Below are 13980 nucleotides of genomic sequence, written 5' to 3'. Positions count from 1 at the left end.
ATTACGAGATATCATTCGTGTTCACAGCCTACTCATGACTAGCATGGCCAGATTAACATATCTTTTTCTTTCATTTGTTAATTCTTATTTACCTGACCAACGGACGGGTATAACACTAGTTTTTATAAATCCGAGAAAAGGCTCTTTTTATGTGGAGGGTTGAATCCACTTTGTCATATACTTGAGGGTTAGTATTGACAGCTAGAAAAACCTCAAGGTAGTTTATGTAAATTTCTCACCGGATAACTCTTCCCGGTTTTAGTAAATTCAAACCGGTATTTGGAGAGATGAAGAGGAGGGGGTAAACTGTTAAAGATGATATAATAAGGGACCATTTTGGACAATAAGTATAAGCTGAGGGGGTATGAGGTCAGATATGATGTTCTTGATAAAACCGCCATAAAGTAAACGACCTTGTATTCCCTTTCGAAGACTTGGAGATTTGTCTCTGACTTCAAACACTTGCAGAGAGAGATTAGAGAGAGAGAGAGATCTGTGTGAAATCATTCTGGTGATTTCGGTACGCCTACCAATCTTGACGAAGTTAAACTATTGATTGATTATAAAAATATAAAACCGCGGGAAAGAATTCCGTTTTGATTTTATGTTTTAGAGAAAGGGCAAGGATGGAGAAGAGATATCCTGTTGCAACTGGTGGAATCCTCCACAAAATCAAGGTGGCTTTTGTGTTTTTGCAGTCGTAGTTTGAATAATTTTGATTAGTTATTGAACTATTGAATTTGTGTATCATTTTCTTCTTTTGATGTTGAAATTTTGGTGTTATGATCGTTTAGATTTGTGTATTAGAAGTTAATTTTATGTATTTTGTTTGGCTATGCATGTGTTATATTCTTAAAAGCAGATGGTAAATTCATGATGACCTTCCAATGGATAGATAGGTTTATGTCTGGCGTACGTATCTTTCTTTGATTGAGTAGTTGCAACCTTATTGGCCTGTAATTCGCTATCCCTTCGGTTATAGAAAATAAGCCTGATCCGGTGGATGAGACGATTCTTCTTATTTTGCTCAGAGTCGTGCTCTTTCATTTACTCCCTCCGACATCCCACACACATGTATAAGTTTCGATTTTGAAAATTAAGTATAATACTTTCTATATTCAATTTCGAACGTAGTACTTTTTATTGTTTAATAATTACTTTATTACTTCTGAAGTTAAAAAGTTCAGAGAAAGGCTTCCAAAACTTGAAAATGAACTTTCTTTCTGGGAGCCGGGAGGGTATATAATCTTTATTTCTAGAAATTAGGTTGAGGTGGTCTTAGATGTCTTAATCTGTTTACTTGATGTGGAAAAAAGAATGCTACTCGTGGTTTGATTATTTCTGGAATTAGTGGCAAAGGTGATATAAAAAATATTTACGGAACAATTTTCATTGAAAGAGCACTGAAGAACAAGTAGAAGGCATTTTAAATGCTCCATTAAATGGATTCTGGATGAATCAGATACAACCTTTTAAGGAAAGCACAGATTTTATACTTTTGGACTTCACGACCTGACTTGTAATAGATGCTTGATGAAACCACATATCAGGGTATAATCATATAATCCTATAGCTGCTGATAATAATACTAAATTCAACCAGACCCCTGAGAAATTTCAGAATTGGATATTGGAATTTTGTTCTGGGAGAGGATGGCATATGTGCTTGGCATTTGTTATTCCTTTAGTTGGCATAGCCCCAACCCCAACTCCTGGACACAGAGTTTTTTTTTCATGAAAAGGGTGGTGGTGTTTGAGTGTGTGTATACCCGATATGGCGTGTATTTTGACTGAGACTTCTCCTTCAAAATGGTTGTTTCTTGATAAAAAATGATATGCAAGTTAAGAGATTGTGTTTTACACGTCAAGACTTCTTTAGCATGGTCCTCTAAGTACAACATATCTTTCTAGAAATTGAGGGAGCCTTGTGAGAACTTTTTTATGACTTCCTCTGCCATTACTGTAGTTTCACACTCTATACTACCCTTCATGGCATGCATCTTTTCTTATCCGAGACCTGTATGTGTTACTTCCTTTCTCGCACCCGCTTTTATAAGATATAACTGAATATTTCAGTTTAATTTGAAAATTTTGTTTCTTCCCTTATTAATGTTTCCCTTTATGATGGAATCACAGAAAGCTGCTTGCCTTGATGCATCTTCATCAGACACTGGAAAAGGAAAAAGCAAGTCATCTAATAACAAAGTGTCTCATGGATTTCACCTGGTAGAAGGGCAGTCTGGACATGACATGGAAGACTACCATGTTGCTGAATACAGAACCATAAAGGGCCATGAGCTCGGACTGTTTGCTATTTTTGATGGCCACCTGGGTGATTGTGTACCAAGTTATTTGAAAGACAATCTTTTTAACAACATACTTGGTGAGGTAAGTCCCGCTCCACCATGCTCCTTTTCTTCTTGCATTAAGAATCAAGCATTGATGCTGTATTTAACTGGTTTGCGCTCAACTTATGAAGTGTCTGTTAGTCTATCAAGGCCAGTTGTGTTGAAAGCTTTTTATATGCTTCCTGAGTAGGAAGTCAGAATAATTTGTAGGGTTTGCTAGAAGGAAATTCAATAATTATGGGTTAATTGCATGTCCTTTCATACTGGGTATCTCTCTTGTTCTATGCTGTTAATGTAGGTTTACATCTTGAAATTTACTTGTATGCCAATATCAGTACATGACGGGCCTTGTGGAATTAGTGAGCTTTAGAAGGTATGATACATTTTAAAATTCAGTCATGAGCCTTGCACATAAGACTCAGTGCTTCTCACGTTGCCCATTTTAAGGGTGTCAAGAACTATTGGGGAATTCAAGTAGAGTTTGTAGATTGAATGATTATTTCTTCATGGACATGTGCTTAGTTTGATGGTGCCCAAGTTGATGAATAATTTAGTAAATCAGATTTAACAAACAATAGTTGATAAGAGTGACAAGAACAAAACTTCATGTGCAATCTTAATTTTTTAATGCATTATGTTGGCTTGATCTTAATTGAATAATATGTTTCTAGAGTGATTTTGCTTTATTTCTTGTGTAGTTTCCAAAATTGGATTAGTTGGTAGGGACCCCATAGTGGATGTGGGTGGTTACAACTAGGATACACAATTACTCTGTCATCTATTTCGTCACTATCATCCATTTGGCCTTATAATTCATCCCTTTGCGATTTTGAAGTAGCAAGTGTAAAAAACTGAAGTTAATTATACAACATGATGGCAAATGTTGTGTCTCATTGTTCTACCCCATTAAGAATCATGACCAAGATATTTCAGCCGTACCTTATTATTTTCTAACTTTGTGAGATGGGACCACACATATTCATAATCATCTACAAGAAGAGAAAAACTACTCAGGAAACCAATGAATAGCACTACATGATAGAGGAAACAGAAGGCTACTTAGGCTATACTTAACTATGTGATGGTTATTCGTTAAATTTCAAAGACCTAGATCTCCAAGGCTTCAGTTTTCCTTAATTAAAGTTCTTTTTGTGTCAAATGGCTTATGGTGAAACAGAAGGCTACCTAGGCTATACTTAACTATGTGACAGTTATTCGTTAAATTTCAAAGACCTAGATCTCCAAGGCTTCAGTTTTCCTTAATTAAAGTTCTTTTTGTGTCAAGTGGCTTATGGTGACTTGAGATGCATGCTTGATTCTGATTCACAAGGTGGAAAGAAAGCACATTTATGTCAAAAGAAGCAAAATTCAGATTCTACCTGTATTGGGTTGTAGTGAATTCAAAGTAGCTTTGATGGTGATCTTTCCCATAACTATGTCCATGAAAATTTTCTTTCTTTATGCATTTTGTTTGGTTCCATTAAGATCAATTTGTATACATGTCTAATGGTCATAAATATGCACTCAATCAAGAAGTGATTCATGAAAAATGGATAAGAAATAGGTAATTTGTATTTCTTTTAATGGTATGATGGTAAGCATGTAGGAAATGTACTAAGACTACTTGGTTCTCAAGTTGAAAAATCATGTCAACCACAAAATAGCTATTAATTTTTTTGTTTGTTTTTGATGGTTGTTGTTGTTTGGAAGTGTCTTGAATTCTCGTTTATGTTCATTGTTGCTATGACTAGTAACCGAAAAGGGAATGGGAAGTGAAATGGATTTATAGCATCTCTAGAGTTTCTAAAGTCGACTCCCATAGCCAATTTGACCTGAATGAGAATTTAGAAATTTTTTACTCCCTCCGGCTTATACCACAGTGGAATAGAGCTCTTTGGCATAACCCACCCCCTCGTTTGACCCTGAGGTTGGTATAACATACCTTCCTTATCTTTTCTTTTTAGTAGAAGCCAACGGGTTCCAATGCAAGCTGGGAGAGGCCGATTTCTTCCTTTTTTTTATAGATTTTTGAAGTATACATCATTTGCCTGACTTAATATTTGGGTAAAACAGCATGTGGATTTGGTGTTTGAATGCTATATGTAACTGGTAAAACAATTCATTTGTGTTTTTTGGATTGATATGTTAACTATGGAGGCACTTAGAGAAGTGCACAATAATAGACATGCCTTCCCTGATATATATGAAAAGTTGTCCCCTTATTTTCAACAGCCTTGTATTCTGGACAAGTATCATGCATAACTATAATGAATATTTTGTCGTTTAAAAATATGTGTAACCTCTTCAAAATAGGAGAATATTTAATTTGGTCAATAGTTGCATATTTGTGCCACGCTCTATTCCCTTAACTCATTGTTTTCTAGCCAAGTCGATGCTTAATAGTATATTGCTTACAGAAACCATGAAAAAAATGACATGATTTTCTATTAATATCTAGAGCCCTGTTTGTTTCATCTATTACTGTCGGGTCTGTCTTGCCTCTAAGGGTGTATCCGATCATTCCCTTCTAGTATCTTCGATGTTATATATTAGTGGAAGCGATGCAGGGCCGTGTCGGGGGTGTTCAAATTGAGATATGGAACAGGGCCTCCAAAATGTTTGGGGCCCTAAAAGTTATACGTGTTTTAGTCTAATCCTTCTGCCTTCTCCCTGTTATTTTAGCTCGTGTTTTAGCCCAATCCTTCAGCCTTCTTGTTATTTCAGCCTGGATAGCTATTGAAATATGGTTTTCTTTAGAGAAAGTTGATTATAAACTATAGAGAACTGATTGAAGATTGTGCTTAGAAAAGTATTAGAAAAATGATTTTATTTAACTGAATTTCATATGTTCCTTTGTCAATTTAAGGTATTTTTTTGTTGGTGTAATTTGTAGGACTTTGTAATTGTCTAGTTGATCTATAGCATTGGTACAAATGTATAAGGGACTCCAAAAATATTGGAACGGCCCTGAAGCGACGTTAATTAATTTATCATGCACCTTACTGATAGTTTTGTATTGTCGTGAATTCTGATCCCCTTGTATTAACTTTTGTAGCCAAATTTTTGGGAAAATCCCGAGAAGGCAATCAAGAATGCATATCGTTCTACCGACAAATTTATCCTCGAGAACTCTGGTAAGTTGGGTCCTGGTGGCTCAACTGCAGTTACGGCAATTGTTATTGATGGCAAAGACCTGTGGGTGGCAAACATAGGGGATTCCAGAGCTGTGTTGTGCGAGAGGGGAGAATCCAATCAGCTTACGGTGGACCATGAACCACGCACAGAAAGGAGGAGGATTGAGAAACAGGGTGGATTTGTGACCACTCTTCCAGGTAAAATCATCCAAACGAACTTACTTCGTAAGGGAGGTTGAGATCTACTAGTAACTTGGATACTACTAGGCCAATTTCCCTTTGGTTGGTATACTGTGGCGGATGTACGACCAAAAGGGGGAAGGGGGGACAATTGGCCTCCATAAAGTTTCAAAAATTCATTTTTTTTATAGTCTTACTTTCTATAAATGTATTTCTTCTTTTGACCCCCAAAAATTATAAATTTAAATTCCGACCCTCATTGCCAAAATTCCTAGATCTGCCACTGCTGGTGCTTGCATCTTCTAGTCCCGTTACTGTGTCATATCTTCAGCAATTTCTAAAATATAATGAATTTGTTATTTATTTCTTAAGGTGACGTTCCTCGAGTCAACGGCCAACTTGCTGTTGCTCGTGCCTTTGGAGACCAAAGCCTTAAAGCACATCTAAGTTCAGAACCCGACACGAGACATGTACCCATCGACTCCACCATAGAGCTTGTGATATTGGCAAGTGATGGCTTGTGGAAGGTCCGTTATTGATGCTTATTTTAAGTTTGTTTTCGGTTATTATTTTTATCTCATCTATTATGTAGAGAAGATTTATACCCTATCTTTTCTTTTGGCACTAATGGCGCATACAGGGGTAGACCTACCAAAGGCCTTAAGGTGGCCCTTGCTACCGTAAGATTATTCCATTTTAACCGTAATGCTTCTATATTTCTTAAAACTAAACTTGTGACAGACATATGCGATGGCAGGGTCGGTTTAAGTCGTTGGCTTAACCTTTCTTGTTTGTAGAGGGCCGAGGGCGTGCGTTTGAATTCCGCCATTAACAAATTTATAGTTTTTCAGCTTTTAATTTTGGGGTTTTCAATAGCTTCTGTTTTTTAATTTTTTTTAATTAGAGCGCAGGAGGGATGTGGAATCCACAAAATCCCTTGCAAAGGGAAGCTAGCAACAAATATATCTATTATTATTTTTTGTTAAAAAAACCTTCTATAGCTTTCACCTATATGGTGAGATGGTACCACCGGTTGAAAAAAACTCTGGGTCTGCCTCTGCCAGCATAACCGTGTTATCTTAGATTTTCAAGGCTTTCAGCCTTAAAAGTAGTCATCGAATGTAACGGTGTGAAATCTGAAATGATTCCATTTTAGATTCTGTACCATGGTATTCTGTGTCAATGAGGTTGACAAACTTGAAGCACTTCTAAGTGATATAACTTCGGCATTATTTGGATTTGGCAACAAGATCTTTGACGTGTGAATGTATCATGTGTATATTTTGATACCTTTGTGTTGGTATAGGTGATGGCCAACCATGAGGCAATCGAGATGGTGAAATCTATCAAAGATCCCCTGGCAGCAGCCAAGCGTTTGACCACCGAGGCATTAGCAAGGAAAAGCAAAGACGATATATCGTGCATTGTCATTCGGTTCGGATGACAAACAGATCACCACCACACCGTCTGCCATGTCTGAACGTCTTCTATTCGGTAACGCCTCCTCTTTTTTATATTGGATTAGATGGTTATATGGGTAAGTAAAACCAAGATCTTGTAAAATGTAGCTAGCTCAAATTAATCAATACAAACATATTCCTATACCTTGTCAAATACACCTTCGTAATCTGGTTTCTTTTGGCCGGGTTCTTTGGGGCTGGTGTGTTGCTTCTGCTGTTGTTTAATAATTCCCTTTTTTCGGTTTGTATATGTATACAGAAATAAGGTATTTTAGGGGATTCATGTATAGCCTATAGGTTGGATGGCACTTCCGGTTCTATTTTGATTTGTTGAACAGCTTGTGAAATGTGATTAATTTGTTTTCATGTTGTTTGGTTTCAATCTACATATTGACATCATGTCTTATTGATTGAATGCAAGATTCAAGAACGTATCTATGACTCTTCCTAACATAGGAATGCCTTTTAGAATGTTATGTATTTGTTCAAATATAATGTCAAAATGTTATCATCCCAAAAACCCTCTTGTTTTTTGGTTCCTGTAGAAATGAGTTAAAAAGAAATTGCTTTATAGCTTGTAATGAACGTTTTGGGGGTGATAAGTGCCGACATATTCTGTATCTTTTTAGCAAAAAATAATAAAATAAAATAAAATGTAGGGTTAAGATAATGAATATCTGAGGAAATTGAATGTGGAATAAATATAATGTGCAGCTGGCTGAGCAGAGTGAATGGTATTGTTTGAAGAGCCATGTGATCCCAGCACATGACTTGTTATAAAACCATGGACAGGTATGTATGGGTGAACTACAATTTATTCATCTTTTATTCTGACATGTAATCTATCCGTTGCAAATTATCATTATTTATCTTTCTACCTATATTTCTACATTTAACGCACACATAGATGTAAACATTATTTAATGGTATCCGTAAGGTTGATGAGCTTATTTATATGTACTTTCAAATAGACATGTATATGCTTTTGATTTAATCGATTTACATTGTGAAATATTGATCAATCCGGTGGTAGCCTTACAAATCCAGTCACATTCTTGGCCTCTGCTGTATCTGCCAAATTTTCAGAAAGCAAGAGGTTTGAACTTTGAAGAAAAATGGGATTTGCCATTAGATTACATATTTATAAGGTTTAGTTATTTATTAGTTACTTCAATGTATAGTTGATAGATATGATTCGGTTAACCAGGCTCTTTCTTTGAACCGGTAACCATACTGAACCCAACAACTAGATTTTGAACCAGTCAGCTGATTAGATCATTCCCAATACAGTCGAATTTGCCTCGGTTTCAATGTATGCTGAACCATAACAGTCGGAGACACAGCTTGAAGATCACATAAGCATATCAAAGGTGCAACCTTATGTATATTCTCGGAAAGAAAACATAAGAAAATGTTTATATATATTCAGCCAAATGAAGAAAGGCCAGACACGATCAAATAAATTGAGCATCTTAGATTGGGATGACTTTTTGTTGGAAAATTGATTTGGATGAAGGCGCAAATTGAATAACAAGTTTATTACATTCATACTAAATACATAAATAATAATGAATTCTAATAAGCTACGAATTCCTCCTAGTTTGGAAACTCAAATTATACATGATGATCATCATATCATTAGAATTTAAATACTTAAAAACACAAATAAATTACGCAAATCTCCTCAAAAAGAAGATCACATCAATCTCAGCCCCCAAATCCCCAAAAAGCTGCAGATTTTATCCATATTTCTTTATGCTCTTTTTCCTTAATTTCAAGGAAAATTAAAAGCGGATGCTCTGTATGTATAGATAGACAAGGATATGGATTTGCTTAATAATAGGGAATTACCGGTGGTGGTGGAGAGGCGTACGAAACCCCGATTACTGGCGGAAGAGGGGTGCCATCGGACGAGGGTGGTGGTGGGGGTGATGGGTATGTATGTTTATGAGGTGGAGGGGGAGATTGAGTTTGATGTGGAGGAGGTGGTGGCGATGGATGATGATGGTTAGTGGGTGGTGGTGGAGATTGAGTTTGTGATGGTGGATGGTGCCATTGTTGTGGTGGAGGTGGTGGTGGTGGTGTTGGTAGAGCGCATCCAGATGATGGTGGTGGAGGAAGTGAATGGGATGGTGGGGGTTGTGTTTGTGGTGGTGATGGGGTTCTGCCGTGGGGTGGAGAATATTCTTCCGGTGATGGAGCCGGAGAAATAGAATGTCCATGTTGGGGTGGTGGAGGCGGAGAGGGTTGGTAAGTTGGTGGTGGTGGTGCGAAATGGGTTTTAGGTGAAGAGTCAGAACTTGGAGGTGGGGGTGGTGGCAATGGGTGGCTACTGTGCGGTGGGGATCCGTAGCTACCGTGTGGAGGGGATCCGTGGCTACCGTGTGGCGGGGAACCGTGGCCGTGTGGCGGCGATCCGTGGCTCCCGTGTGGCGGGGACCCATGGCTTCCGTGTGGCGGAGATCCATGGCTTCCGTGAGGTGGTGGGGAACTTCCCTCGGTAGGTGGTGGTGGCATAATGGGGGAGCTCGACGGCGGCTGTGGTGCTAGAGGAGGTGGATGAGAGGTGGCTACTGGTGGTGGGGGTGGAGGGTGTGATTTTCCACTTGGCGAAGATTCGGAAGTAGGCGGTGGAGGAGATGGTCTTGGAGCAGACGGCGTAGTTGGAACTGATGGCGACGTCGGAGTAGGAGCAGTGGGGGTAGTCGGAACCGATGGAGACGTCGGAGTAGGAGCAGTGGGGGTAGTCGGAACAGATGGCGACGTCGGGGTAGGAGCAGTGGGGGTAGTCGGAACAGATGGTGTCGTCGGAGTAGGAGCAGTGGGGGTAGTCGGAACAGATGGTGTCGTCGGNGTAGGAGCAGTGGGGGTAGTCGGAACAGATGGTGTCGTCGGAGTAGGAGCAGTGGGGGTAGTCGGAACAGATGGTGTCGTCGGCGTAGGAGCAGTAGGGGTGGTCGGAACAGATGGGGTAGTCGGGGTAGTCGGAGTAGGAGCAGACGGCGACGAAGAACCACCGCATTGTAACTTCCTACAATCAACAGGACGGGCATCTCTAGAAGAACATTCCCTAGCAGACCGCTGATTCGCCTTTCCAGCAATACAATTCTTTGAGTCATCAAACGCCTTTCCGCCACCACCCCCGGCCGCAGAGCACGACGGCGCGTCACCTGTGAAGTAATTGAACGAGTATGTAAAGTTCTGCAACCTGGGCAACCTACAAATACTAGCGGGCACCACCCCTGTCAGCCGGTTATGCGCCACATCCAGCTGTTCCACGCTCCTCATTCCGGCGATCGCCGCCGGCAACGGCCCTTGAAGATTGTTAAAGCTGACGTCAAAAACCGTCACCTCCTTTAACAATCCAATCTGCACCGGCAAACAGCCCGTTAGATTATCATTCATAAGAATAATTTCATTCAAAGTTCCACCCATTTGTCCGATGCTCGCCGGAATACAACCACCCAGATTGTTATTCGCCAAAACAAGAACCGATACCGGCGAATTACCCAAGTTGGACGGAATACCGAACTGAAACCGGTTGTCGTTCAGAAAAGCCGCATCAAGATCCTTATCAAACAACTTCGAAGGAACAGACCCTTCAAACTCGTTGAACCGAAGATCCAAATACTTCAACGCCGGCAAGGACAGGACCACCGTCGGGAAAACTCCGACGAAGCGGTTGTTGCTTAAATCAAGCTCATGGAGTAATGTGAGGTTTTTGAAAGACGTGGGAACAGTACCGCAAAAACGGTTGGAGTTGATATGAAAGAGGGCCAAGTCAGTGAGGAGGCCGAGCTCCGTTGGGAGGTAACCGGCGATATCAGCATGGTTGAGGTCGATTCCAGCGACTACACGTATGGAGGGATCTGCTGGAGAGGGAGCGCAGTAGACACCGCCATAGGAGCAGACGTTTGGGCCGGTCCAGTTGACAGTGAAGTTAAAGGGATCGGAAAAAATGGCAGATTTCCATGCTTGGAGAGCAATGTAGGCTTGTCGGAGCCTTGGGTTCTCGAAAACAAGATCGTTAACGTCACTGTCATCATCGGCGGCGGAACAGATCTGGAGGAAGGCGACGGAGATGAAGAGGGTGAGGAGGAGGAGGAGGAGGGAGTAGAAGCGCGGCGGAGGCATGGTAGAGAGAGAGAGAGAGAGAGAGAGAGAGAGAGAGAGAAAATACGAATAAATGGGCCAACTGGCCAATGTGGGATTCCTGTTAAATTTCCCCCCAGTGTCAGAATTTAAAGCTTTGGTTTTTTCATTATTATTGGTTATTTGAATTATTGTACTACTACTTTTTGTTTACAAGATTTACCCAATTTTATTTATACATATTCTAATAAATTAATTATTATTATTAAAAAAATACAATTTAGTAAAATCCAAATTAAAAGTTGGTTAAAGTTTTAAATGGAACTTTTAATTAAATTTATTACAAAACTTATAGATTTAATTGTATATTAAGTTTTTCAGTTTGGAATTGAAATCAGTAGTTTTGTCATTTTGTTTTTATTTTAATTCAACATTGACCAAGTCAACAATATTCATTCTTGAAGAAGCAAAAGCAAGCATTATATAGGAGTTGTATAGGTCTTACCGTGTAGGGCAAATAAAACCCAACAACCATTTCTTGATGATTGGAAGGGTAACATGTAAGAGAATGTGAAAGTGTTTGCTTTTTTACCAAACGGTCAACCAAAGATGTTAAAACCTATGTTCGAAATAGTATGAGGCATGATGGTGACGTAAACTCATAAAATTTATACCTCAAAATGAGGAAGTGATGTTTTGAAAGCACGATAAATTTGTATGTCATATATGTAATTATGTATATGTATATATGTTTTTTATATATATTATTAAATTAGATAGTAATACTAGAAAAAGAAAAATTATATAAATTATTATAAATATTCTTTGATTAAATATTCAATAGAAATGTAATTTTACAAGTTCGTTTTAATCGTGAGTTCATGACATGTATGAATTTGTGATATTGTGAGCCATGTGATTAAATGAATCCATAAATGTGTAAAATTTAAAGTTAAAAGTGTCAAAACACAAAAAAACTAAAAAAACAAAAGATTTTTTTTTATATAAAAGGTCACGCTTTGTAACAACACACATGCCATGATGCGCCTCAAAATGACATAGCGTGAGCTACACCTTACAGAAATGCTATAGGTCTTGTCGTATTGGCAGACACATGTCTAATGCTACATCTGGGCAATGATGGATCTCTTTGAACACTGGAAACAACATTAACAAAATTTTCAACCAAGTCCGATATGGAATCCATGATTGACGATTGATGATCCAACCACCTGAAAATTTTCAACCAATTAGTAGATACCTTCTTACATTGAACGAAACAATTATCGATAGTTTCCACAACTCTCCACATCTCGGGCATAAGGAAGAATGAAGTTTGATCCATGATTATTAAGCACAAAAGTAACAGAAAGTCAATCTTGTCAGGTCGCCATAAAAAGATCAAAACCTTCCTTGGGATTAACTTATTCTGAGTTGTTCTATTTATATGGTTCAGATGTCATAAAATTTTAGTCAATCAACGCATTTTAACCCTCTAACCGAGAACATCCCCATCAACATCAAGTAACCAAACCCACTTATCCTTAGCGGCTGAGGTAGGATGAAGGTTATAGATCAAACCATCGACCTCCTCCACATCACTTAAAGCTCCACCTTTAAGATCTCTCGACCAACCTGAAGACAAAGACACCCCTCACCTTGCCACAAAATCTTATATTTCCCAATACCTCTTTAGGACTTTTCAAGCTAAAGAGTAGGAAACTTATCACAAAACCTAAAATTGGCCACCCATTTACCTGTCCAAAAAGAGATAGAAGTACCATCACCAACCATTGGCCAAAAAGATCTCGATAAGTAAATCCCCAACTTTTCCAAATCCCTACCATCGAAAAATTCTCCTACAATCCCCTAAGATCCCCTCTAGTCAGAGAACCCTCATTTGAAACAATCAAGTCAATAAGACCTCCATCCGCCCCATAAATACTAAGAATAAACCTTGCCCAAAGTGAACCCCCTTCATTCCAGAAACGTGGTCACCAAAGTGAAGGCTTCCCATATTTAGTTTTGCAGAGGAGAGGATACTCAGGTTTCATATGCGCTGTGTTGGGAGTGAAGGGTCCCTTCTCAAGCAGTGTTAGGTTCAGCATTGAGATATCTAGCTTCTTCCAATTCTTGAAAAGTTCATCTACTGAGAATTTTGTCTTGTTCTCGTTCTTGTGGGATGGTCCTTCTTCAGAATCAAAAGGGCTCTTTCTTCTTCGAGAGATCTGCAGTGGTAGAGGATGAACCTCGATGATCTTTGACACTTTATTGAATAGTTCATTCAGAACTTCTTTAATGTAAGCCTTGTGCTTTTATTTTAACTTCTAAATCGTATGTTGAATCTCCAACCACTCGTACAACCCATGTCTGCTCAAAAGGAGGGATACTCCATTATGGCATTTTTTTAATTCTTAAGTCTGGGATAGTTTTCCATTTTTAGCTTTGTTTGTTTTACAAGATTACATGTTCAATTATTGTTGCCTTTGAGTTTATAGCCCAAATAATTCTAAGGTTTTGGCTATTCACCTAGTAGATATGTTCTTTCTAGAACTAGAAACAATCTTTGTGGGACACAACTTGACTCACACACTAATTACATGAGGGGCATGATATAGGCATTTCTTCATATCTCACAAATAGCCACTTGTATCCTCTATATATACTACACACCCCATATAGCCAATGAGGATTGTTGATCCTCTCTCTCATTGATTTGTTGATAATCCCTTTTTCCTTTCGATGTATTTATGTATCTGTAATTTCA

The 13980-nt window shown here is 38.8% G+C and overlaps 2 protein-coding genes across 3 annotated transcripts; one reads left to right on the top strand and one right to left on the bottom strand.

Annotated features, from left to right (window-relative positions):
- The first annotated feature begins 441 nt into the window (after positions 1-441).
- LOC112501145 (probable protein phosphatase 2C 44) lies at positions 442-8141 on the top strand. 2 transcript variants are annotated; one of them, XM_025104817.1, is made up of 7 exons: positions 445-677; positions 2136-2387; positions 5403-5481; positions 5560-5679; positions 6034-6188; positions 6968-7155; positions 7836-8141. In XM_025104817.1, exons 1-6 carry the CDS (start codon positions 627-629, stop codon positions 7103-7105), a joined length of 795 nt encoding a protein of 264 aa, XP_024960585.1. In that variant the 5' UTR covers positions 445-626; the 3' UTR covers positions 7106-7155; positions 7836-8141. The 2 variants fall into 2 exon arrangements, with proteins under 2 accessions (XP_024960584.1, XP_024960585.1); XM_025104816.1 differs by having other exon boundaries at positions 442-677; positions 5403-5679.
- A 438-nt stretch (positions 8142-8579) lies between these two features.
- On the bottom strand, positions 8580-11255 carry LOC112499993 (leucine-rich repeat extensin-like protein 6). The gene has a single exon (XM_025103250.1). It carries the CDS (start codon positions 11253-11255, stop codon positions 8955-8957), a length of 2301 nt encoding a protein of 766 aa, XP_024959018.1. The 3' UTR covers positions 8580-8954.
- Positions 11256-13980: the final 2725 nt, after the last annotated feature.

Source organism: Cynara cardunculus (assembly GCF_001531365.2).
Source record: "Cynara cardunculus var. scolymus isolate 2C chromosome LG 17, CcrdV1, whole genome shotgun sequence".
Lineage (NCBI taxonomy): Eukaryota > Viridiplantae > Streptophyta > Magnoliopsida > Asterales > Asteraceae > Cynara > Cynara cardunculus.
The sequence above is the reverse complement of the archived record's forward strand: the minus strand, read 5'-3'. Positions and strand labels throughout refer to the sequence as shown.

Coding starts and splice junctions, on each gene's coding strand:
- LOC112501145 (XM_025104816.1), top strand. CDS start 627: ATGGAGAAGAGATATCCTGTTGCAACTGGTGGAATCCTCCACAAAATC. Junction 678..2,135: donor GAATCCTCCACAAAATCAAG/GTGGCTTTTGTG, acceptor ATGGAATCACAG/AAAGCTGCTTGCCTTGATGC. Junction 5,680..6,033: donor ATTTGTGACCACTCTTCCAG/GTAAAATCATCC, acceptor TTATTTCTTAAG/GTGACGTTCCTCGAGTCAAC.